The sequence below is a fragment of the Ictalurus punctatus genome, chromosome 27 (genome assembly GCF_001660625.3).
Source record: "Ictalurus punctatus breed USDA103 chromosome 27, Coco_2.0, whole genome shotgun sequence".
NCBI lineage: Eukaryota > Metazoa > Chordata > Actinopteri > Siluriformes > Ictaluridae > Ictalurus > Ictalurus punctatus.
Genome location: NC_030442.2, coordinates 9,573,149 through 9,598,000, shown reverse-complemented (window position 1 = coordinate 9,598,000; position 24,852 = coordinate 9,573,149). Strand labels below are relative to the sequence as shown.

Here is a 24,852-nt window from a genome sequence, read left to right as displayed (position 1 = left end):
AGTCTCTAGTCTATAGGTGAGAGAATGTGAGCATGGGGAAAGAATAAATACAGAGAAAGCGAGAGAGATGGAAGGGGATTGTCCTTTGAAATTCAACAGACTGAAAATAGGAAATGAATGCCATGAGGCAAAAGAGTGTCTTTTACTTGAACCTTTGCCAGTGCAGCCCTGAGGAGCATGGCTGTCTTAACCTTCACGAGAAAAGAGAGGTGGTGAGGGAAGGAAGTAGACAGGAAAATCAAACAGAAGGAAAAATAAATACCATAAAAAAAATATTGTAGCTGATATGTAGTTACCTGAGAGCAGGGTGAAGGTGACGGAGTAGATGCCGTTCTCCTTGGTGGCCGACGTGCTCTCCGTGTAGGTGATGTCCACCTGAAATTTCACAGGCTTCTGGAAGACGGCAGGGCCGGCCGTGGACTTGTACTCCGCCCGAAAACTCGTCTGAGAAACCACACTGTGGCTGAGGCTGGGAATCTGAGGAGCGAGAGGAAAACCATTTCTCCACAGAGCCTGATTACGAACACCAGGATCTGACCTAGGAGGTCACATTAACCCTTTCTCTCAGAAAACAGATGTTCCATTGGAAAGCAACTTATTGGACACTTTTAATCTGTATAAACAAATGAATTATTTTATCTCTGCAAGTCTGTTTTAAGATTAGTCAGGACATGGTTGGGTTTCTGTGTATAGAGTATCATGACTCCTTTTCAGTTCAGCCCACAGGTTTTCTATGGGTTTCAAGTCAGGGACTGGGATGGCTATGGCAGGACCTGGTTTTTGTGCTCAGTAAACCATGTATGTTTTGGATCATTGTCCTGCTGGAAGATCCAACCACGGCCCATTTTACGCTTTCTGGCAGAAGCAGTCAGGTTTTCATTTAATATCTGTTGATATCTGATAGAGTCCATGATGCCATGTATCCTAACAAAATGTCCAGGTCCTCTGGCAGAAAAACAGACCCAAAACATTAAAGACCAACCACCATATTTAACCGTGGTCATGAGGAACTTTCCCATATACCTACCTCTCTGTGTGTGTGCCAAAACCACCTCTGGTGTTTATTGCCAAAAAGCTCTATTTTGGTTTCATCTGACCATAGAACCTGATCTGAAGTTCCAGTAGTGTCTGGCAAACTGAAGATGCTTGAGTTTGTTTTTGGATGAGAGTAGAGGCTTTTTTCTTGAAACCCTTCCAAACAACTTGTGGTGATATAGGTGACTTCAGATTGTAGTTTTGGAGACTTTCCGACCCCAAGACGCAAAATTTCTGCAATTCTCCAGCTGTGATGCTTGGAGACTGGAACTTCTTAATTATTGTCCTGATGGTGGAAATGGGCATTTTCAATGTTTGTGCAATTTTCTTATAGACACTTCCCATTTTGTGAAGCTCAGCAACCTTTTGCAGCACATCACAGCTATAGTCCTTGGTCTTACCCATTGTTATGAATGATTAACAGGATTTGGCCCATGTTTTACCTCATGTTTATACCCCTGTGAAACAGGAAGTCATGGCTGAACAATTTCCTAGGTGTTCCTAGTCACCCAGGTGTATTAAAAATAAGTTAAATATCAATGGGAATATACTTCAAATATATTTTTCTCATATGAATTCATGGGGTGCCAATATTTGTTGCACACCTATATTTAATAAAGTTTTTTTTTTTGACAAACCTGTGTTGTGTTTGCAATTGTTTGATATCCATGAGAGCAGAGTATTTTTGTGAATGTTTTTAAAAAATAAGATAAAAAGGCTAATCAATAAGGACAAATTTTCACAGCCTTCTTTGCTCATATTCACCAAGGGTGCCAATATTAATAGAGGGCACATCTATCCAAAGCATACTGATTTCAATCAGTAATGTAATTTCGAAATGTCTAATAAAGTCTCAGCATCATAACTGATTTTTCTTCTCTTTATAACACCATTAAGGCTGCGTTAGAATTATAAGCGGCTTCACGAAGTAATGAGGTCCTGTAAAGAAACACAATACAAACTAATCCCAGAACAGATGTGATGAAGCTGAAGCATTTCAGATAAGAGACAAACACATCTTCAAAATGAACACCTTAACTAGCAAATAAATAATTTCATATTAATTTAACCCATGTTTATTTTAATTTTACCTATATCAGTAACACCTTATTTTAAGGAACACATATTAGGGGTTGATTTAGGTTTTGTTCTTTTTTCAATAAAGCCCAAACTGGACACTTGTAATGAATTTTATTCAGAAAGACTTCATAATTGGAGATCTGTTATGTGAAAATGACTAACAGATGCATTATTAGTTATGAGGTTATCAAATGCCCTTGTTATGCAAATTATTGAGCATGAATTAAGCACCCAAATTCACATCGTATGAGTGACAACACGTTATACAGTACTTGTAGGTTCTAGGTGGTTTCAGCTGATTTTCTGAAGACTTCTGAAGGCACGAATACTAAAACATGTGTCCTGTATTCCAGTATTCATATATTAATTTTCATTTCAATATTAATTCTTTACTTTAAAATTCAAATGCTCTTTACATGATGCTCTCTATATTGTTATATTTCACCAAAGATAAGACAATTATTATGTAGTTCTTTTTAGTTTCTAGTTAGTGACTAATAAAACATTACTTTACAATATAGAGAACATACTGTATAAATATTAGTGATTTATCCAGCTTTTATAAGCTCTTGAAGTAAATTGCAGGTCATGTGACTCTACCTACAGTAGAATCTCAGGGTATAAAGACATAATAAATCTAAAATGGTCAAATAAAATCTATTTAAGTTTCTGAAAGAATATAAATCTTTTAACCCCTGAAAGTCCCAGCTTATTATTTATTCAACTTCATGCATATTATTCATCAATTGCTATGAATTTAATGAGTAACTACAGTGAAACTAATGGGAGAATGTATATAATTATGAAAGTGAGGAATGTAAGCTTGGACCTGTCCATGGGTCTTTTAATGGGAATTTAATGGGGTAGGAAATTCTTAATAGGTTCATATTGAACACAAGACAAATGTCCTTACGACATTAAATATAAGAAGTTATCATATTCTAAAATGCACACACACACACACACACATACACACACACACACACACACACGGAACTTACTGAGAGAAAGGCTTGCACAATATCAGCTTTGATCGAGCTCAGAGGTTTGTCCTGGATCACCACAAAGATCTGCTCCTCTTTCTCCAAATTGATGAAATTCCCAAACCAAGATTTTTTCGCAAGTCTGAAAAAGCAAGCAAGACCAACATGGAGTGAGAAAACACCTACGATGTCTCCAATGCAGATAAAAATGATGCATGAGTATAATTCAACGGGAATAAATACTTCACAAACATTCACAATATTGTGCAAAATGTGCTGTACGTGTCATGCCTTTTAAGAGCCGGAAAAATCAAACTGTCAGTTGTACGTGAGTGAATTTGCACCCTTCAAAAAGACAAGGCAGAGGAGAAAAAAAAAAACATTTTTAAAGTACAGTGAAATCATCACAAGAGCGACAGATCTTGAGGCAGATTCCTGACAGATCGTGTCTGTGGTAAATAAGGCATTTCACGCGAACATAGTTTCTGACATTTGCAGAGCTTGAGCTCACTCACGGTGTAACATACAGTGCTGAACACAGCAAGACAGCTATGGACTGACACACAAACACACACACACCCACACACACACACACACCACTTAATAATGTGAGATATACATGATGATCAGATCAAATCAGACTATACAGTATGCTGTCAATAGAAGAGCTGAGGAAAATCATCTCATCAGGTTCACTGAGGTCGACCTCCTGGGAGCAGATATACAATAGAATAAATAAATAAAACAGCATGAAGTGAATAATCAAATAAACCAAACACCATAATGTGCATCCATTAAACATGCAGCTAATTAATAAACTTCCTGCCTTGGAACTGGATTGACAGCTCAAACTGACGGTTAAGAACTGCAGAAAGATGAGTGAGTGAACTGGTACTGCTTTTCTATTAAAAGAAAGCTTTAGGGGATGCCAGTCACAGGCCTTTGGTTTGAGGTCTGAAGGCTGGTGCATGGCTCATTTCTCCGCCCCTCTTGAACTGTGGAGCATGCTGGGATTTTGCCACAGAGCATGCTTATCTAGGACAGCCTGAAGCCAACACGGCATGGATCTACTCTCTCTAAAACCAGAGGAGTCAACATGAAGGCTGCCTTTAAAACTACTGGATGGCCCAGCAGTGGCAAGTAGCCATGAAGTTAAGTAAGTGGAACAAAAACATTCATGTTTTAAAGCAGAACAGCAAGTTCCTCATAATTACATCATTAATAAAAAATAATAAATAAAAAAAAGACGGGAAAGAATCGGAAAAGTTGAAGATATTTGCACACTACTTTTACTTCAGTTCAGTTTAAAATTGGTTTAACTCTAAACTTTGCACACTTATTAAAGTGAAAAATGATTATCAAGCCAGAGTCGGGCATTTTTAAGCGAGGTTGCCAGGTCCACAATTTTTGGGATGCCTTTTGTAACATGCGTGAAGACACAGGATACAAATAATACATAAATTCAGCTCTTTCTTAATAAATCCCAATATTCATAGTCATAATCCACACCATGGGTTAAATCACAAGCAGGAAGCATCAAAAAAGGATAAACCATAAAACTACGTTCACACATACAGCGCCTCACAGCAACAAAGCGACCAGAGACCGTTCATTTTCAATGAGAGCTGGCGACTTCCAGCAAAAAACATGAGAAATAGCGTCCGTTGGCGACTAGATGTGGCCGTGTCCAGAGATGCAACAAAGTTGAGAAAAGTTGAACTTTATGCAAATTTGGAGCGACTTGCTCCAGCGACTACCAACGGGAATGAAGACATTAGGGTCGCGTGCATGTGATCCGTGATCCACCATGCTGCCTGCGAGTCCGAATGGTTGCATGGACTCCGGTGCTTACGCTTTTTCCACAGAGAGATGGCCGCTATGGCAAAGAGCACACACTGCTTCTGCTTCATTTGTAGGATATGATGCATATATTGACTTCATTTTAGCTGCAAGAAAGCTGGTTTGTTGTCAAAAGTGGAACGCTAGTTGCACCATCCACTGATAAATAAATAGTAGGAACGCCTACCGGAGACTTCATAGTACTGCGACCTGGTGACCTGCAGTCATCAAATCACTGTACTTAATTGTAATACGTGACAACAAGGAAGTACTAGGAACCAAGAACAGAGAACATGGGGCCAAAAACATAGGCTCAGTAACAAACATTTACGATGAACATAACAAAAGAATGCATATCTAACTTAGATAAACTAATCATGACCTTAACGTAGAACACTTGGACACAATCAGGAAACATACCAATGACAAGACAGGGGTGGAGACAAGACTTGAATCACAATTAAGGCACATGTCAACATAAACCAAAAGGCATGTGGAGGGAAACCATAGCAAAATGGCATATTTTAGCAAAACCGCATTTGCAACGTTAAGAAGCGTTGCTTGGGTTTGTATGAGTTTGCTGTGTCCATTAGTGAAAATATGACAATACATGTAATAATACTACACCATTTAAGGATTTTGATGTGTAAGAAAAGAGCATTGTTATAATATTGCCTTATTGGTCTTTTAAAATGATCATACACATTTACTATGATCCAAAATAGCGAATTCCAATTTGCACGTGCAGTAGAATAAACTGCGTCAATAGTGGACATTATGGATGAAAGTAATAATAATAATTGTGCAAAATGATTTCGGCAAATATAATAGCTGCCTTTCAGTAGGATTAATAGTGCAGGCAGTCGTTGTTCCCAAAAGAACTTCTAGTTTTAGTAAATCATATCATGTGTGCTAAATTGGCCTATTTGCATTACCACCTCCTGTATTTTGAACTTCTAGCTAGAAATACCCCAGATTCCATTGCAATTGTATTCATTACGGCAAACACTTAAAATCTTGCTCATTTAAAAGACGCAATCCTTCGTCGGTCCTGTTGCACACTTTTTTCCCGCAGCCTTAAACAATTTCGCATGTGTTTAGCACACATAGAGAGAAAAAAACATTTGAGGCTGAATGTGCTTGAAAGCTTTTTGTAAGCAGTTTAAGTAACAGAAAGACTTGACTACGTGTGTTATAACTTACTCGGGGGAAGACTCTGGCGTCAGACTGGACATTTCCTCTTGGGTTGGTACTGTAAAAAGAGCCGTGAAGATACAGTGAAGCATGAACCGAATCATCATATATTTTAAAGTATGCTAAAAGGTATTCCCAAACGCTACCAGAGGCGAATGCTGATGAAGCACAGCTAATTATTCAAAACCTTAAGAGCTGCTTAATAACCGCTGCAATCAGTGAACCTGATCCTGGCCTCCAGAGAGACAGAAAGAGACGGGTAGCAGGAGGTTAGATGCTTATCATATGAAGGTTTTATCATCACCACTACAGATAAAGCACATAATAGTATATCAAGCAACTCTTAGCCTGATGACTATCGATCTCAGTCTGGAGAGAATACACCTCACTTAACAAACTGACTTGAAATGAATGCAAATTTATAGAGATCAGTTGATTTGTTAATTCACGGTAATGTTTTGTTATGTTTGGTTTCGATCTTGCTGCAAATCTGCTTTGTACAAGACACAAACGGTTGTGTTTGCTTAAGCACGAAAAGCAGGATAGACGAGGCGGGGCTTACTCCACCTTCAGTTAAATAAATAGCGTGAGTCTGGACTACTCCTGTTTTTAGAAATTAACAGAAACGATTGAATTAATTAACATTAATTACAGCATTAGTTGACATTATATAGGTTGTTTCTGGTTAATTGGTAGATGAATACCATTTATTAAATGAAATGTAATTTATTATAATTTAATTTATGTACTAAATAAACAACCACTCCATTGGTGATTATTTTATAATACCTACAGGGAGTTCTTTATTCCTCTTAGAGCCTAATAACTTTCAAATGGTGTGGCAGATCAGCTGGAGAGTGGTAAGTGATGTTCACCGATTCGCATTCTGTTGAATTATCATGTAGCAAACATGATTTTCCGCTGATTTTGCGTGCTGAAGGGGAAACAGGGGAACTGAACTCTTCTGGAAAATCGTGGTACATGGACCAAAACTCTTACTGACAATGATTCGAATTTTTTTTTTCTTAGTTTTTTTTTTCTTGTAAAGAACAACACTTATTTTATGTGTATTGTTAGGGTATATCAAAAGGTGTTTAACAAACAGGTCCCTGTAAAGCTCTTGTTATAGAAATGGTAAATAAATAATAACAATTCATAATAATTTTCGCTTTTAAATAAATCTTTTTTAAAAAAAACAGCGCATTTTTATACACCCGTGATTTACCTTGAAATTGTCAGAGCCGCTGATGTAGAAAATGTTCAACACATTCTGAGTGAGAATTCACCAAATTCACCAGTGTTTATGTTACAGTTAAAGTCCATGGTTTTAAAATGTTAAAGAATGCTGTAAATAAAGTTGGTTAAGCAAACCTTGATGTGACGTGTTTAATTTAATGTGTTTAATTTAATGTGTAAGCTCTCACCAGGACAAGTTCTTGACACCAAACCTGGACAATAAAGGAAGTTTTTTTTTTGTTGAGATATTTTGCTAAAATGATCATATATTTTCTCATTCCTCCCTGTGGTTACCTTGCAGTTTCCTGCGGTGGAAGCGCGGCGAGCCGAGGAAGCTGTTCTTGATGGAGTTGAGTCGCGTCCTCCAGGGCATGCCCCCGATAGAGGGACTGGGAGGTGGTGTGGGACTCGGCGTACCTGCTGGACTCTCCTTGGGTGTGTGAACGGGTGTCCCTTTGGGCGTTGGCAGGGGGCTGGCGCGAGGTGAGGGGTGGGGAGTCACCTGTACAGTGGGGATACATTTGCCGTTGTGGTCAGTCATGGCCAGCGGGTGCAGGTGGTGCAGGCGGATGGGAGAGAGAGGTTGAGCCTGTGAGAGGGGCACTGAAAGTTTTGGGGGCACAGTCAGGGGCGGCCGGCGCACCTTCGGGCTGTTGGACACAGGGATGGCTGGGGAAATGGGGTGACATGGCGTGGATGGCGTGGATGGCTCAGACTTGGCAGTCAGCGGTGTGGCCATGGTGTTAGGAAGTGGGTTTGATCTAGTACTCTGGAGGGGCTTTTCTGACCCTTTGGGCTTAGCTGGGAGCGTCTGAGTTTTGTTGTTTTGTGCTGAATTTTGTGCTCCCGTGCCTGGCTGGAAGGTGCCATTGAGCCTTGGGTTGTGGTTGGGCGACCGCATGAGCTCTGAGGATTGCGGGGGAATGAAAAAGCGCCGCACAGGCTGGGAGAGCGCATGCACCGAAACCGGCAGCAGCATCACACAACCCGCAGCCCACAAACACACACGCATACACCACACACACACACACACGAGTCCGAAATTAGCACGCACCACAGCACAGGCACGCGCACCAACAGCACACAAGGATGGACGGTGGTGGACGAGGCAGCAGTGTTGAGTGAGGGAGGGAGAGTGCAGAAAGAAGGAAAGAAAAAAAAAACATGCCATTAGCACACAACCAGCCAAGAGGCAGCAAGAAAATGTGGAGAGAAAATGTGCAGAGTTCTCAAAGCAAAAGCAGCCACAATAACAACAAAAAGAAGCTCTGGGTCTTTGTTGGAAAACTGCCAGAAGTGACCGAGCAAGCGGGAAATGGGCACGTGCCACATGTGAGCAATATTAGGATGAGTCAATCGTTTGCGCTATTGTCAGAATTGTTCAATATTTAAATGTTTCGCATTGTTGTAGATCATCCAGGACTGCACAAGTGTAATCAGAGTGTATAAAATCATTACAATAGGTCATTCACAACAATAGCGCCACACTATTAAAATGGCCACTTCAACTCAGGGCCATTAAGTGCAAAGCTGAGAACAGAATTGTGATGCTGCTGCTTGGGAAATGATGTGAAGAATGTTGTGGAGCCTAATGGCTTTCATGGTTTAAACTGAGGATGTCGATTTCTGTTTTCCAAATCAGACTGAGTGATAAAATGACCACTAAATTGGTATTCACTTCAATATAAGGACTTACATATTAGACGTGAATTCATAGATAATAATGAACAGCGTATTTGTGCTTCATACAGTGTTCTCATTCTTACCTTAGATTGTAGGTTTTATTTATTAATAACTACTGTTTCTGGAAATGCACAGGCTAATTACTCATTAGTCAACTGATTAAAATGTGATGAAACATATGGTGAAGACAGTCGAACACAATAAGACGAAAAACACCTGTCAGGTTTCGAGGATTAAAGAAAGAAAATATGTAGTAAACATGATATTAAGATAGATCTTTGCATTGAATTATTTGTTGGTTGGTGCTGTATTTTCATTATTCCTGTAAGAAGTCAGCTCTGATGTCGCAGCTCTTTGTTGCTCCTACAAAGAAGAGCAAGAGCTTGTTTTTTTTTTGTTTTTTTTTTGTTTTGTTTTTTTTTACCCTTTTCCAGCAAAGGTTACATTAATGAGATAAGCAGTTTAGAAGTAGTGGAGTCAGCAAATGTTGGATTCAAAGTCTCAGAATGCAACGAACCCACACGAGTTACGGCAAAGACTCGACTTGGCTAGTTAGCCAAGTATCTTGGCTAGTATCTATGCCATGATGATGCCATGGATGACAGTCTTAGCATGAAAGTTGAAGCTTTGGGACATGATCAGTTTGAGCAGAGTGTACAGATGATGAGGTGAGAGAGCCCGACAGACTAAATGACTAAAGCGCTGCTGCGTCTCTCTCTTTAGTTACAGATCAATCCCATTCATACCACTATCGGCACTAGAAGTAAAACAGCATTATGGGTAACATAGGAAACCGTTAACTAAAGTGAAAATCGACCAAAATGTCAATGAAAGAATAAAAAAAAAACACAAGTCATTAGAAAAGTCGAACACACACTAATATAGTGTATTTCATATTAGTAAACTCAAAACATTCTCCGTTTGCTATGAAATTGGGCGGCGTGATGAGTAGAGAGCCTGTGAGATAAGAAGGAAAGGAGTAGGGATTTCAGGAAGTATTGGTTCATTTTGAGTTCAAAACACCTGCGAAGATCATTACAGATGATGGAGAGAAAAACTGCACTTTCGTGTGGAGCTCTAATGCAAAGTGTGTAAAGGTTGTCAGGTCCTTTAATGAGAAGCGGGTAACACTACAATAAGGTAAGAATATGAGAACATTAAATATAGCACTAATAAACTGGTCATTTCCCAAATAACTGTTGTATTCACAACTATGCACACTTATTAACTATGAAATATTGTCTTATGTGACACTGCTGTATATACTGAAGTATTACTGAAGGAATATAGGACTCATTCAAAGCATTGGCATAAATGGTTCAACCATAAATATAAATCAGAGGCAACCATTTCAGAAACTCCACAGAACAGCTGAGATGTAAGTGTGGCGAGCTTGACTGCCCTACATAGTTTTCACAAAAGCAATATTCCATCCAACAGCAATCGGGCAAGACTGTCAATAAAGTTATGTCTGAGTTCGGAACATATTTGAGATTGGAATTTTTGATCAGGGCAGCCTCAAAGCAGGGGTTAGGCTAAATCCTGCTGTCATTTTGCATGTGTAACTCAAAGACGGCATATTGGAAAGACTTAGCGGTGGATTTGTAAATGGTTAGGTGCTTCAAACAAGTCAACTGTAAAAGCTCTACTGTAAGTAGGGAAAGGAGGATTTTCAGATTTTACCAAGCCATTAGCAGCTTCAAATATCCCAGAGCTACAATCCTCTGAATAAGGAACAGATTCCAGCTAATTATGCCAAGCATCACTGTGCAACTGCACTAGCAGTTAGGACCAGTCTATTAGTATCGACATGCAGCAACTTTACTGCAGCACCAGTGTTTTAAATTAAATCGCAGACCTTGAGCATGGCTAATAAGCCATATTATTTCGAGCTTTGCTTTGAAGTTGTTGACATGTAGTGCATAATTAAAGGAACGTCCATGGCACTAGGTTACGGCTAACCTATAGTGTCTTTTCCGGTTGCAGCTGATGCTAATTGGCTAAATCTCAGCATTCTAGTTTTTTGGGGGGTTTTGGGGGCAAACTGAAAGTATTCCTGCTAAGACTGAGAGAGAAGGAGTCATGTTTAAGTATGCAAGGGAAGTCGAGTGATTTGCCTGGCGTGGTTGGTTACTACAGGATTAATGCTGTATAAAGTACATATTTTAAGGCAGTCACTGGAAAGAGATTAAAATATAATCCTGTCTTTTACATCTGAAAATACAATTGTTATACTAATACTAATATCTCATACAATTGCACTTGATGTCAATGACCTTTCCATTCGTTTACATTCTGTAGACAGACATAGCACTCTGACGAGTGGCCCTTTATAGGAAATATCGACTGTGATTTGGGACAAACCCGGAGACTTACCCGCGGACTGCTGAGGGGACTGGTGGACAGACCAGATGAAGCACCACTGATGGACCGTGACCTAACACAACACACAGATTCATACAATCAGAATGCAACATTTGCATAATTATCAATCTCAGAAGCCTTTTAAAGGGGGAGTTTATCATTTCTCAAGACCTCTGTTGACTTTAAGGTGCAATGCAATGCAAACAAGCACAAGCCTTTTCCACCTAAACTACTGTACGTATGTCTGAGTTTACAGAACTAAGCAATTCTGTTTTGACTGTACAGTAAGTGGAGCTAATTTCCAGCCCAGAAAAATAAATAAATAAATAAAAATAAATAAATAAAAGAAACCTGAAATAAAATTGACTTATTTTCACTTCAATTACTTTGAGAGATCTTTAAAATTTTGTGATTTTTATACATCTAAAAACCAATTTAAAAATTACAAACTGCACCTTTAAGCATCAATATTGTGAACACATCTGCAGCTGTTTCCAAATGTGTCTCGAGTCAGAGGGAGGTTTTCTTTTGAGAGGTTGCCAATAATGTGTAATGATCCCTGCATAATGATACTGAAGCTTGTCAAGTTAATTGGCTTCTACTGCTTACTGCTAAAAAAAAAAAAAGTAAACCTTATCTCACTGCTGAAAAGTATTTTAATCTCCAGATCTGTTTTATATCGTATCAACACGCAGTAAATGAAAATGAGTATTTACTGTATGTAGCATCTCATATTGTACAATTGTTTACAAACAGCTACTCCTCATGAAGCATAAATGCTAAAAGATACTGTGAAATGTGAAAATATTTGATCTCCTTCATCTTCAGATTTTGTCCTTGCTCCTTCTTTTACCGCACACGGTATTGGACTCCAGCGAACGTCTGGAGTTTAACTGGCCGTGGAGGCGAAAGTGTTTACCATTAGACAAAACTGAAACAGTTAATCATCATTAAATGTGTCAACACACCCTCATGCAATTCTACTCAGAGGAAATCCATAAACTGATCAATCACATGTTACTTAAATGCATATTATCTTATAGGCACAAAATGTGTTGGATCACTCAGGCAGAAAATCACAACACCGAAAACATTTCGGTTTGATGCTCCTGAACACCCTCATTTCCTCCCTCTATGCGTCACTTAATTAACCACGAGTGACACAACACACAATTTGAGACATTAGAGCACATGGAGAAGCAACACATTTGATTAGTCTGGGAGTGAGGAAAAAAGTGAGAACACACACAAGAGGAAAGCAATTATATGAGGAAAGATAAACCTCTATGGCGAAGCGGAATATCGTTTTTTCTACTATCTACAGACAAAGGATTGAAAGAGAGAGAAATAAAAACAAGAGCTATATCTCTACATAAAAGTCTATTAGATGAGAGAATTTCTAGCTGTTAACTCGGAAATGAAATATTTTGTGACAAGTGCGCTAAAGATGCAGGGGAGCTTTTCAGAAAAAAAAAAAAGTGAATATTTTAGTGAATATTTTCTAAAACACTCATTTTAATGCATCACATGATAAAGCTGTTTTTAAACTGTCTTGAAGCTTACTTTACATCTTAATAAATAAATAAATAAATAAAACAATGTTCGGTGAATTAATGAACTATTCAAAGTCGGGAACAGCTCTAAATTAATGCCGCCTTCTTCTAACTCATTAATTCATTTAAGTCATTCACGCTTTCGTGTATATAGTGCGCCACAAATCTTTGTCTTGCGGCTGGACGGACACACACACACACACACACACACACACACACACACACACACACACACACACACACACACACACACACACACACACACACACACACACACACACACACACACACACACACACACACACAGCAGCGGGACAGATGCAAACAAACAGTGAAGGGAGAAAAGTGCAGGCAGAACAACACAGACCCAAGAAAATTAACCTCGCTTTTGGGATACTACCATTGGACAAAAAAAATAAATAAAATACAATTTTTACAAAAAAAATGCCAGACATCAAACGGAAACATAAAAGGCACAAGAAGGAAGAGAAGATGCTTTTGATGTTTGTGGAGGAAGCCAGAGGGGAACAGCTTTGCCAAAACTGAGGGGACAAATCAGAGAAAAATAAGGATCTCGTATTCCTTCCAATATGCCCTATTTCCAAAAAAGTTCATCTCTATTCGGCAGACGAACAGCGCTACTAAAAAAAAAGTGCCGCAGCACACAGCTCTCTAATGCACACTCTCAATCTAAAAAACTCACTTCTAAATCTCGGCCCTATACTAATCAGAGATCAATCCAATACGCGGATTTAAAAACCCCACTGCATCTTCAGAGCTGAAGAGAAAATACAGTGCTGATTTCTACCTTTCTTCTTTGCTTCGCACTGTGGGGTTGGCATCTGAAATATCCAGGCTTTTACTGAAAACAGATTTACTACAGCAGGACAGAAAAGAACAGAGAGGGTAATTACAGCGCTATCCTGAGCTACTTTTATAATTACTGCTCTCTTCTAGAACATGCTGTGACTTCATATAACACGCAGGCCCAATGCTGTAATCGGATTCCTCATCCGCGTGGTAATCGTTCCAGCAAAATCATTATGGATGTCTTCAAAAGCATCGTCAGTGGGAAATAAGTGTGAGATTTATGGAAACAGGTAATGGCGAAAATAAAATGAGATAAAGACGAATAAATGGGATCACGAACACAGCATAGAGGTACAGTTAAAGTTTACGGGATACTCTTCATCTTTATGGCTATTCATCCTTAAAACGTCAGTTTTAATAATGCAGCGTTCTATAGGGTGAGCTAAACCCAAACTGCACAGCTAACAAAGGATGCACTCGGTGATCTTTACGCATTTTCTGGGTGTTTATATTCTCTGATACCTCTGTCCGTGCTGGTTCATGTCGATAGCTCGCCGTACAGGCACAGGGGATCCGCCCTCAGTTACACTCAGTACCTCCATGGACTTGCGCTCCGGTCTCCTCTTGTTGTGTCTGGTCAGCAGAGGAGAGTCCACCCGCTTCCTTGGAGGGTCTGTGAGAAATCGTGACAACCCATTAGCCCTGTACAGGAAATATGTGAAAACATGCTGAACATATCCTATAATGAGTCGGAGGAAAGTAAAGCTCATTACCAATCTCATTACGTGGAGGCAGGTTCTGGTCCTCATGGCTGGGATACCGCTCCTTACGGTCCAGCAGGAGGAAGTAGATCATCTTCTCTTGGTTGTCACTAGAATGAAGAGTTTGGAAAACTGTAAGGTGTAATCTCGGTAGTGTTTCCTTCTGTAATCATCTGACACAAAAGTCACTGATAGGTTACATGAATCTTCAGTCTGGGCTAGACAGATATCAGGCCTAGCGTCACTTCTTCATAACATTCATTTTTCTTACAATTATTGGTGGTGCTGTGGCGCTTGAGTCCACAAAGTTCCAAATAATCCACAGCAAATATTCTGATGTGGAACGCCAAACATGAAACCTTATACTGGTGTCTTTTTATTTTTGAAAGACAGGGATGGTTAGCTTTGCTAGCACATTTATATCAGCTGCCCTGGTGAAACCTTAACCCAGGGGCGTTAGCTGGACTGTTAAACATCCACAGGCTTCTCCATCAAAAAACGTTGCAAAACGTACTTCTAAATAGAAGCATGTTTTTTCTTGCACGTGAGGGCTAAATTGAAAATTGGACAAAAATTTGGATTGTTCATAAAACTTGACTCGGGTGTGATCACTTCTGCAGGACTACCAGACTGATAAAATATAAAATCTTTTGGCTATCTAACACAAGATTAGGCTAGTTTGATGTCACTAGACAAGGGGAGGCACACAACTAAGCTATGGGTTTAGCTGCTACAGAGCCATGCAAAGGTTATCAAAGGTAAACGTTATCTGTCCTTATGCTCTGCTCATATCATGTTCACCTAACTTGGAACTCATATAGACATTTACACATCTTGTTTTCCTGCTCAGCATGAGAGGGTGTTAGTGTTTCAGTTTCAACCCTTTTACTGTTTCAAAAAAAAAAAACATATATACATTTATTAATTTTCCCCTCACACTAACTGACTGTGTAAACTAGAATTTGGTGGAATTGAGAGCTGTCAGCCAATAAGACACGAGTATTTCCACGTATTTTCCTGTAAACCCTGTCTGATTGCTCTTATCTCCTTTTACTGAAGATAAAATACAACACTTTGTGCACTGACTATACAAATTTACAACACCGCCGTCTTCTTTTACTGACATCCAGTTACAAAGTGATAAACCGCTCCAAGTAGAGAATTGTTTGGGGGTTAAAAAAAAAATCTGAATGCCCAGGCCAGGTTACGCCCCTGCCTTATCCCCTCAAACTTCAGCAGCTATCAGTGAGACTTACATGTCCTCACACTCATAACAACATGCGATATCTTTCCAATCAGGTTTATTGTACTTACTGGATAATGTATAGTAGTTACTGAATAGTACGATTTAAGATGAAGAAGATGGACGCCAAGCTGAATACTAATTCTTTGTGTTAATATTTATCCAAAATATTGCTCATATACAGTACAGTAGTTAACAATCGAGAAATTGATTTTTTTTTTAAAATCCAGTCTTAAATGTACAACTGAGAAAAAAATTCTTCCTGGTGAGACTATAAAACAAAGTCAAGGAGCTCTGAGTAAAATTAGGTGATTGGTGTGGGAACACAGTTAAGACAGAGCGTATGAACTTGCAGGGTAGAGAGTAAAAGCCGACTCATAATCGCAGTCTGGCTAAATCATGCCGGATTCATCCATCAGCCACATTAGAAAGGTGGGTGTGCACAGCCGAGTGTGCAGGTGGTAATTGTGGGAGGTTTGGGGGATGAAGGATGAAAGAAGGTGAACAAGCTTCGCTAAAGGTGCTGTGGGCTTAATAGCCGTGAGAAACAGAGCCATAAAACATTTCTACACTTGCATATGGCGTCTCAAAGCAAATATTGTCAGGAGGAGCTTGTATGAGCTTTAGAGAAGAGTTACTGCAAGACAGGGGACTAGGCAGAAATAAGACAGGAATACTGTACTGTTTTTTTTTTTTTTTCAAGCTAATCTCTGTCTACCATATCTGTATCCTGTGTGTATTTAGGGGAAATGATTACAATACTTCTCCATTAAAGATATTCGTAAATTACACTCTAAAGCCGAGTACAGAGTTGGCGACTTTAGTGCTGACATTTTCTGGACTCCATATTCAGATTATGCAAATCATCTGCTGATAGCTCACGCCTCCGAGATCACCAGTAAAAGCATTTAAACAAAAGCAAACTCTCTTTAAACCTGAAAAAACTAAATCAGGGATCGAAAAAGCAGGCCGAAGAAGAAAACTGTGCTTTTTTCTTTTAATTTGTTCGCTAATGTAAAATGATGTAACATAAAAATAAGAGACAATTTTAAAATTAAAAATGAGAAGACGTGATACATAAATGAAATGATGGCAAGTTTAGAAATAAATCTAACAGGGATTACAATTACAATTTACAATTACAATTACCTATTGCAACATGAATAGTCCTAGTCGTAATTATCACATTAATCGCTGCAAATTTGGATTCCTTTAACAATATGGATTCCACTCGAATTATTCAGAAGCTTATAAAATAGCACTTGAGCCAGCACGTCCTATTATTTTGTATTTTGAGAATTTAATTTTTTTATTTTATTTTACATATTTTATATTTTTATATATTTATATATGATTGTAGAGGGATGCAGATGCAAGTGTAGATCATTTATTGTGTAAAGTCCAAACAAAACAACCAAAGCTGTGAAAGCAAGAAGCATAAACACGAACTGTGGAGACGAAGAAGAAAACTTACAGACTGTAAGCGATCCTGTGGAACTCACGACAACAAATGTCAACTACAACAACAGCTTGACAGGGAGACACTTGCTTCATCCCAATTCCAAAAGAGTATTCGAGTACTGTGACATACTAACTCATCATGGAAGGATTTGGGACACACTAATTCTAATCTCAGATAATATTTAGGATGGATAGAAGGTTCGTAGCCAAATTGGGAAGCACCAACTGAAAAGTTAGGAAGCCGTAATTACAAAGTCAGGTTCATTCCAGTCACTTTGTTAGGAGCAAGATGGAGGTGTACCTTCTCTTAATTAACTACAAAAAATAAGTTTTTTTCTTTTGATCTACTTCCAAAAAAACCAAGGACAAAGAATGCGCATCAGGTGTGTTGTGCTTTTTTATGTTTTTAATCAATTATTAAGTCACTGTAAACTTTATCGTTACATGTTATATCATAATTGTACAATGCTATCGTATTTTGTACGGGCAATTAGCTTGTTTTATCCTACATAAAAAAGCCTGAAAATAACTTGCTGCATATACCAAACGCATAATAATTGAAATCAGCTTCTGAGACGAGTAAACATTCAGTTTCAACAAATTTACCGTCAACTACAGATGCTGCATCCATTGATTCCAGCATGTTTTCTTACTGACACTCCCCCAGCACAAATAAAATCTTGAGTTTCCTGCTCATAATTACGACTTTGATTTGAATGCACCATCAAACAGTGGTGCTAAACAAGGCATAACAAGACAGAGGTATGTGATGTGCTGGGGCTGATGGATAATGTAGTTCTAAGACCACTGGCACTACCATGACACATACCAACACTTACTCCTTACGTACAACTTAAATCGCACCTATTATGGTTTTGAAACGTGCCTAATTTTGATTTAAAAGTCTCATACAATAGATTTACATCCATCCAAGGTCAAAAAACACTTTAATGTGCTCATAATTTAAATTGCAGCATTACTTTTTTCTCACAGTGTCACGAACGACTCGTTCAATGATCCGTTCTAAAGGATTCGTTCTAAACTCCTCCTTTCAGAAAGCATACTCTTTTCTGATTGGTCAGATGCCCCAGTCTGTTGTGATTGGTCTACCTCTGTCAGCATGTTTCAAAAAGGAAACGCCTACTACCATAACGAGTTTCAGCTCCGTCTGTCAGCGAGTAGCCGATGAAGACCAGAGGCGGGGCTTTTTGTTACAAACGTATATAGTTTTGTACAGGAAGTAAGTCTGGAATCACTAACGACTCGTTTCAGCTGTTCAGAATCTCTTCTTTTGGTAGTCGATAACTGTGTTTCTCATGCACTTTGATCTTGGAAACTTTGCAGACGTTTTTACATTCACAAACAGCTCTATAACACACTACATGAAAGGTAATATTTGAAAAACCATAATAGGTGCACTTTAATAAAGCCACATGATATTAAGAATTTGTGACTATGTGGATCTGATCGCTTACAGACACCACAGAATTGATTATTATATTGCTCCAGTGTTTAACTACATTAAACAGCTTTAGCAAGACGTTCAATCAAAGTGATTTATACAGTATTGCCACTCTTTACTGGTAATGCAGTCGGTACATCCGCAGCGTCATTCCTCATTACATCCTGTTTTTCCCCCTCTTTGTGTTACTCACTCATCAGACAGCAGGTCTTTCATCAGTTTGTTCTTGTCTCGGAAGCAGCCGAGAGAGTGCATGCTCTCCAAAACGTCTGGGTCGATGTCTTCAGCCGAGGGTAGCGTGCGGATCGCCACCTTCCGTGGAGCAGGCTGCTCCGGCTCCGGCTCGTTCTTCCCCCCACTGTGAATGAGCATATGGAAATAATAAGAATTATTTTGATATCAGTACGCACCAGATCCTGTGTAATATTAATGCATATCAATATTTGTAAAATCTGTGGCATGACCATGAATGAATTTTGAACGCATGAATTTTGAACACATCCAGTTAGCAGTCTTTCAAACAAAGGATGAGCATGAGGCTACATGGAGTCAAGTAGTGGTAAGAAGAGACAAAGGGGGCTGTAATGGATAGGTGAGAAATGAGAGCGCTTGTCGAGGTTGCATCAGCTCAGTGAGAGTCTGTGGTCTTTAATAAAGCTCTGAAAAGGAGGCAGAGACGCACACTGAGCCGCAGGAGGCTGCTGTTACATGCACACAAACACACATAATAAACATTTTTTTCTTTCTTGATTATTAAACCTTCGAACTCCATTTATCACAGCAGCTTAAACGCATGCAAACACATAAAGGGTCAAAAAAATAGTTTTGCATTTTCATACAGAGTAATGCAAGTATTTTAAGCTAATATAAAGCAATATACTGTTATTGCTTTTATTTTAAAGCTCAAATATTTAATAAGAATGAAAACTTCTAAATGAAAAAAAGGAAACAGTATTTTAACTAAAATTGTCCTAACAAGAACCTCTTAGAGATAAACAGCAGTTATTTTGGTGTTTTTTTTAGTTTTGTACGTTGGTGCTGCTACTGTTTCTCTCATAACTAGATTACAGGCTCAATGTTAATGTTGTACAATGTTCCATATAGTCAAATGCACGGAACATAGTCTAGGCTTGATCACATCGGGATTTGGTACAAATGGTAAATGGTCTGCACTTATATAGCGCCTTTTAACCTTAGCGGTTCTTTACACTGTTACTCATTCACCCGTTCACACACATACACTCACATAACAATGGCACTAGCCTGCCATCGGGAGAGGCAGGGGCAGAGCTAACAGGGGGCAGAGCTACCAGGGGCAGAGGAGCTACCAGGGGCAGAGGAGCTACCAGGGGCAGAGCTACCAGGGGCAGAGGAGCTACCAGGGGCAGAGTTACCAGGGGCAGAGTTACCAGGGGAAGAGGAGTTACCAGGGGCAGAGGAGCTACCAGGGGCAGAGTTACCAGGGGCAGAGTTACCAGGGGCAGAGGAGCTACCAGGGGAAGAGCTACCAGGGGCAGACGAGCTACCAGGGGCAGAGTTACCAGGGGCAGAGCTACCAGGGGCAGAGGAGCTACCAGGGGCAGAGCTACCAGGGGCAGAGTTACCAGGGGCAGAGTTACCAGGGGCAGAGGAGCTACCAGGGGCAGAGTTACCAGGGGCAGAGGAGCTACCAGGGGAAGAGCTACCAGGGGCAGAGGAGCTACCAGGGGCAGAGTTACCAGGGGCAGAGCTACCAGGGGCAGACGAGCTACCAGGGGCAGAGCTACCAGGGGCAGAGTTACCAGGGGCAGAGTTACCAGGGGCAGAGGAGCTACCAGGGGCAGAGTTACCAGGGGCAGAGTTACCAGGGGCAGAGGAGCTACCAGGGGAAGAGCTACCAGGGGCAGAGGAGCTACCAGGGGCAGAGTTACCAGGGGCAGAGCTACCAGGGGCAGAGGAGCTACCAGGGGCAGAGCTACCAGGGGCAGAGTTACCAGGGGCAGAGTTACCAGGGGCAGAGGAGCTACCAGGGGCAGAGTTACCAGGGGTAGAGTTACCAGGGGCAGTGGTTAAGGTCATTGGACTTCTGACCGGAAGGTCGGAAGGTCAGAAGGCCTTGAGCAAGGCCCTTAACCCTCAATTGCTCAGTTGTATAAATTAGATATATGTAAGTCTCTCTGGATAAGGGCATCTTCCAAATGCCATAAATGTAATGTAAATGTAATTGGGAGAAACTTGGGGTTCACTGTCTTGCCCAAGGACACTTCAGCATGTGGTGGGGCCGGGGATCGAACCACCAACCCTGTGATTAGAGGACAACCTGCTCTACTGTACCACCTGAGCTCCAAAAATGGCCCAAACAACCAATTTGTGATGAATAAACAATTTTTTTGCATTAATAAATAATGTACAGGGACCAAAATTATTTTCAGCCCACATGGCCTTCCAATGATAATAACTTTAGCTCTATACAGTATGCTTGTAGCAAAATGGCAAAACCTGGAGAGTACAACATTCAAGGTTTCAAATTGGCTGCGTGGGAATATTTTTGAAACCTCAAAGCTGTGAATGTCGGGTTTAACATCAGTCTCACTAGTGACTCTCAGTGACTATACATAATCAATGCTGATTAAGCACAAAACATAATCAGCATGTTCCTTGTGTAACTTTGCCCACAAGAACAACAAACAAGATTGGGAAAATATTATTCGAAAAGGAAATAGAAATTGATTTCACTCCTTTTGTTCAAGAATGATGTCAGTGCAATATGCATTTCATAATTTTAATTCTCACTACCTGCTTGTCTGTTTTTAAATAGTTAATATGAAAAATCATGATATTTACCAATATGATATTATTATACTGTGAAAATGTCAAAGTCCTAAACTGTAAACTCCTAAATAACATAAAGGATACTAAAATTGCTATGCCTCTTTTGAGTATAATGTTACGCTAAATGATATTTAACACAACAGAGTTCACAAATAACACATTTCTGATCATCTTATTTAAAATCTATTTCTGACTTCATTCTTAAATAAGCAATAGTAAAATTTGCATTGCAAACATCTCAATATGTAGTGAAAGAGCCATGAGAGTTTATATATATATACACACACACACACACACACACATATATATATATATATATATATATATATATATATATATATATATATATATATATATATATATATATATATATATATATATAATTTCTTTTTTTCAATGTCTTTAAAACCAGTTTTTTGTTTTTGACCCATATGCAACTGATAGAACACAGCCAATATAGTCTATGGACACACACACTCAAACACACACACACACACACACACACACACACACACACACACAGATAACATTGATTCATACTTACATATACCATGTGTGCTTCTGTATCTGTTCTAACTGTAATGAAAGAAAAGACCATCAAAACTGCAGGAAATCCACTTCCACCAATATCATTCAATTATATTCATATGACTGAAATTACAGAATTGTCAACTGAATTTAAAAAAAGAAAAGAGAAAAAAAAACAAAGACTGAAGACATTTCATGTTGTCAAGCTGTGTCTCCTGCTGGCCAAGTCTAATTTCCTCAATCAGTATCCCCGCCTCTGATCTTCAGGGTTTAACTGGAAACACTAGAGAGACTCCGAGCATGTCTACTCAGCCTCTAATTAGACTGCAGGACGACAGCTAGCACCACGACACAAGCTCACAAGGGTCATGACTGTCTTATGTGTCAACGAGAAAGATCGTAATGATATTAAGCCGTGACTTAATGACACCAAGCTATAAATATGATCCTCAAATACAATCCACTGCAGTTGGGTGATAAAACTGGGATTGCGTTTTGGGCTGAGCCACGGGGACATCGTGCGAGCTGATTAGAAAACAACAGGAGTCTGACAAGGTATCAGTGGCACCATAACTCATTGACTCATCAGCTTCATCAGGGCACATTATGGAAATGCCCTGCTATCATTGCGAACACATTACGGAGTGTGTGCCAGGGATGCGCTCTGGGGTTGAGGCTTTTTTTCCACGACTGGTGAATCTCTGTCTGAGCTCTGCACTCGGATTTAGCAGACAGAAAAATAGAAGGAATGTGCTGTGCAGTGAATTTTGAACATGTGGATGCTTTTAAATATGTTAAAATATGCGAATGTTGATTTAAAAAAAAAGCCTTATTTTAGCATTTAGTAGCACTTATTGAGGGGTGGCACAGTAGGTATCTGCTCCTTCCCTGGCACAGTCCGGAGCTGTGCTGTCTGTGTCTCTTGTTCACCCCAGGTCTGTGGGATTCCTTTGGGTTTTTCAAGCCCAAAGGTTGTGGTGGCTCCTGTATACAGTTACTGAATAATATGCTCTATAATGAATAACTGAATAAGCCAGGAGATTAAGCGGTTAAATTCTCGATTCATTTAATATTAGTTCATTATGACGTAAAAGCTCACTCACAGTGTCTTATATCATCTGTAATAATTCTAAAATGTTACCTTGAATATTATTAATTTTTAATTATAGGCAAGTTATAATCATAAATATAGCTATATTAATATATATTTCTGGATACCTGGGAAAACCCAAAACTACCCAAAACTGTATCAAAACTACAGACTTCCCTGAACTGAAATATGGTTATCTCTAAATATGCACATATCTCAACCAATCAAGTGTCTGATTACTCCCAGAAGTGAAAAGGCATATGTGAAAGTATGTTTAAATATTCCATTCTGACTACAGCATAGACTATGTTTACGTGCACGTCAAATTCTGTCTACATTCAGGTTGCAGCCATATTCCGAATACGATATTTATGTGTGTACAGCCATCAGAATATTCCTGTATACATGGTTGCTGTAATTATGCCTGAGTTGCCATTCCTAAATACCTCGACTAGAGCTAAGCATCTGTTAGCACCCACAATTCCTTGCAGACTGGGCATGCGCATGTATCTCCATTCAGTTGATTTTCTGAATAAGGTGTTTACATGCAACAAATTTCCGATTAAAACATGTATATTCCAGGGGTGGGAATCGGAATTTGGGAAATCAGAATATTGTCTTAACCTGAGTTGGGCAATTGGACCGCAGTGTTTACATGACTTAGTACTAATTAGAATATTGCTAAATTCAGATTAATATCGGAATATTGATATGCATGTAAACGTCGTCATGGATATTTTAACAGCTGGTATCTGATTACATACTGAACTGATTATGACACTAACGAGGATTTAGACATTTTTAGGCAGACTGACTATTTAAACCACTATTTATTAAACTGGCTTTTTAACCAGCATGAATTTATAGATAGACTTATAGGTAGCTTTATAGATAGCAGAAAAAGTTTTCAATTCAAATCCTGTGAATATTAGAGAGCCTTTGCTGAGTAAAAACTACTAAACTTGTTTTGTAATGCTTTTTTTTTTAACTGAAGCACTTTAGAGTTAAAGTATTTCACACAAAACCCAGGTATGTTGCAAATCTAACAAATATAATAAAGTATACAGGATAAATATAATTAAATGAATCCTAACAAATGAAAACAGCAGTCAAGTCTCTTTATATGCAAACATTTCGAGTTCCAAAAAGAAGTTTATTTTCCAAATCCAATTTTTTGTTTTGTTATTTGTTACAGGATCCTATATCCAGTTTGTTTTCTCTGATGTCTGATCCACCGTTTTTTGTTGGTATTGGCCTGATAGCGATACTAGATATCGCCTCGGTGCCATCTCTACTTGTATTAGCTTCTGCTTCACACACACATCACTTTTTAAACCCTGAGAAAGATAAGTTTGGTTGAGTTACAGACAAACCAAAAAGCATAGAGGGAATTTAGCTCTCCACATGGATACACTGCTGACGCAGTGCTGTTATTTCTGATCAGTCAGACGCGGTCCATAAAGACAGATCTATTAGATATTCCTCTAGAAAGCGAAAGGACAGGGAAATTTCAAAGAGCCGGTATTAAGATAAGCTCATAAACCCTCAGGCCTTCTGCCATGAAAGACAGAAAGTGATAGAGAGATGGAGAATCTATCATGTGAATCCTCTACAGACACGCTGAATTGCATTAGTTCTGCTGTGTGTTTACCTGAATTGGCAGCGAGCATACAGACAAACCAGACTCAGACTGGAAATAAGATGAACACAGTGAAGCTT

General features: G+C 39.2%; 1 protein-coding gene across 1 annotated transcript in view; it reads right to left on the bottom strand.

Annotated features, from left to right (window-relative positions):
- The window catches only part of brsk2b (BR serine/threonine kinase 2b), a 177,622-nt gene that overhangs the window by 8,963 nt on the left and 143,807 nt on the right, over window positions 1–24,852 (bottom strand). The window contains exons 11-19 of the mRNA XM_053676633.1: window positions 22,060–22,091; window positions 18,898–19,062; window positions 14,551–14,648; window positions 14,300–14,450; window positions 11,427–11,487; window positions 7,662–8,310; window positions 6,141–6,189; window positions 3,117–3,240; window positions 297–477 (exon numbers count right to left, since the gene is read on the bottom strand). Coding sequence (XP_053532608.1) covers window positions 297–477; window positions 3,117–3,240; window positions 6,141–6,189; window positions 7,662–8,310; window positions 11,427–11,487; window positions 14,300–14,450; window positions 14,551–14,648; window positions 18,898–19,062; window positions 22,060–22,091 — 1,510 coding nt within the window. The remainder of the gene's footprint in view (window positions 1–296; window positions 478–3,116; window positions 3,241–6,140; window positions 6,190–7,661; window positions 8,311–11,426; window positions 11,488–14,299; window positions 14,451–14,550; window positions 14,649–18,897; window positions 19,063–22,059; window positions 22,092–24,852) is intronic.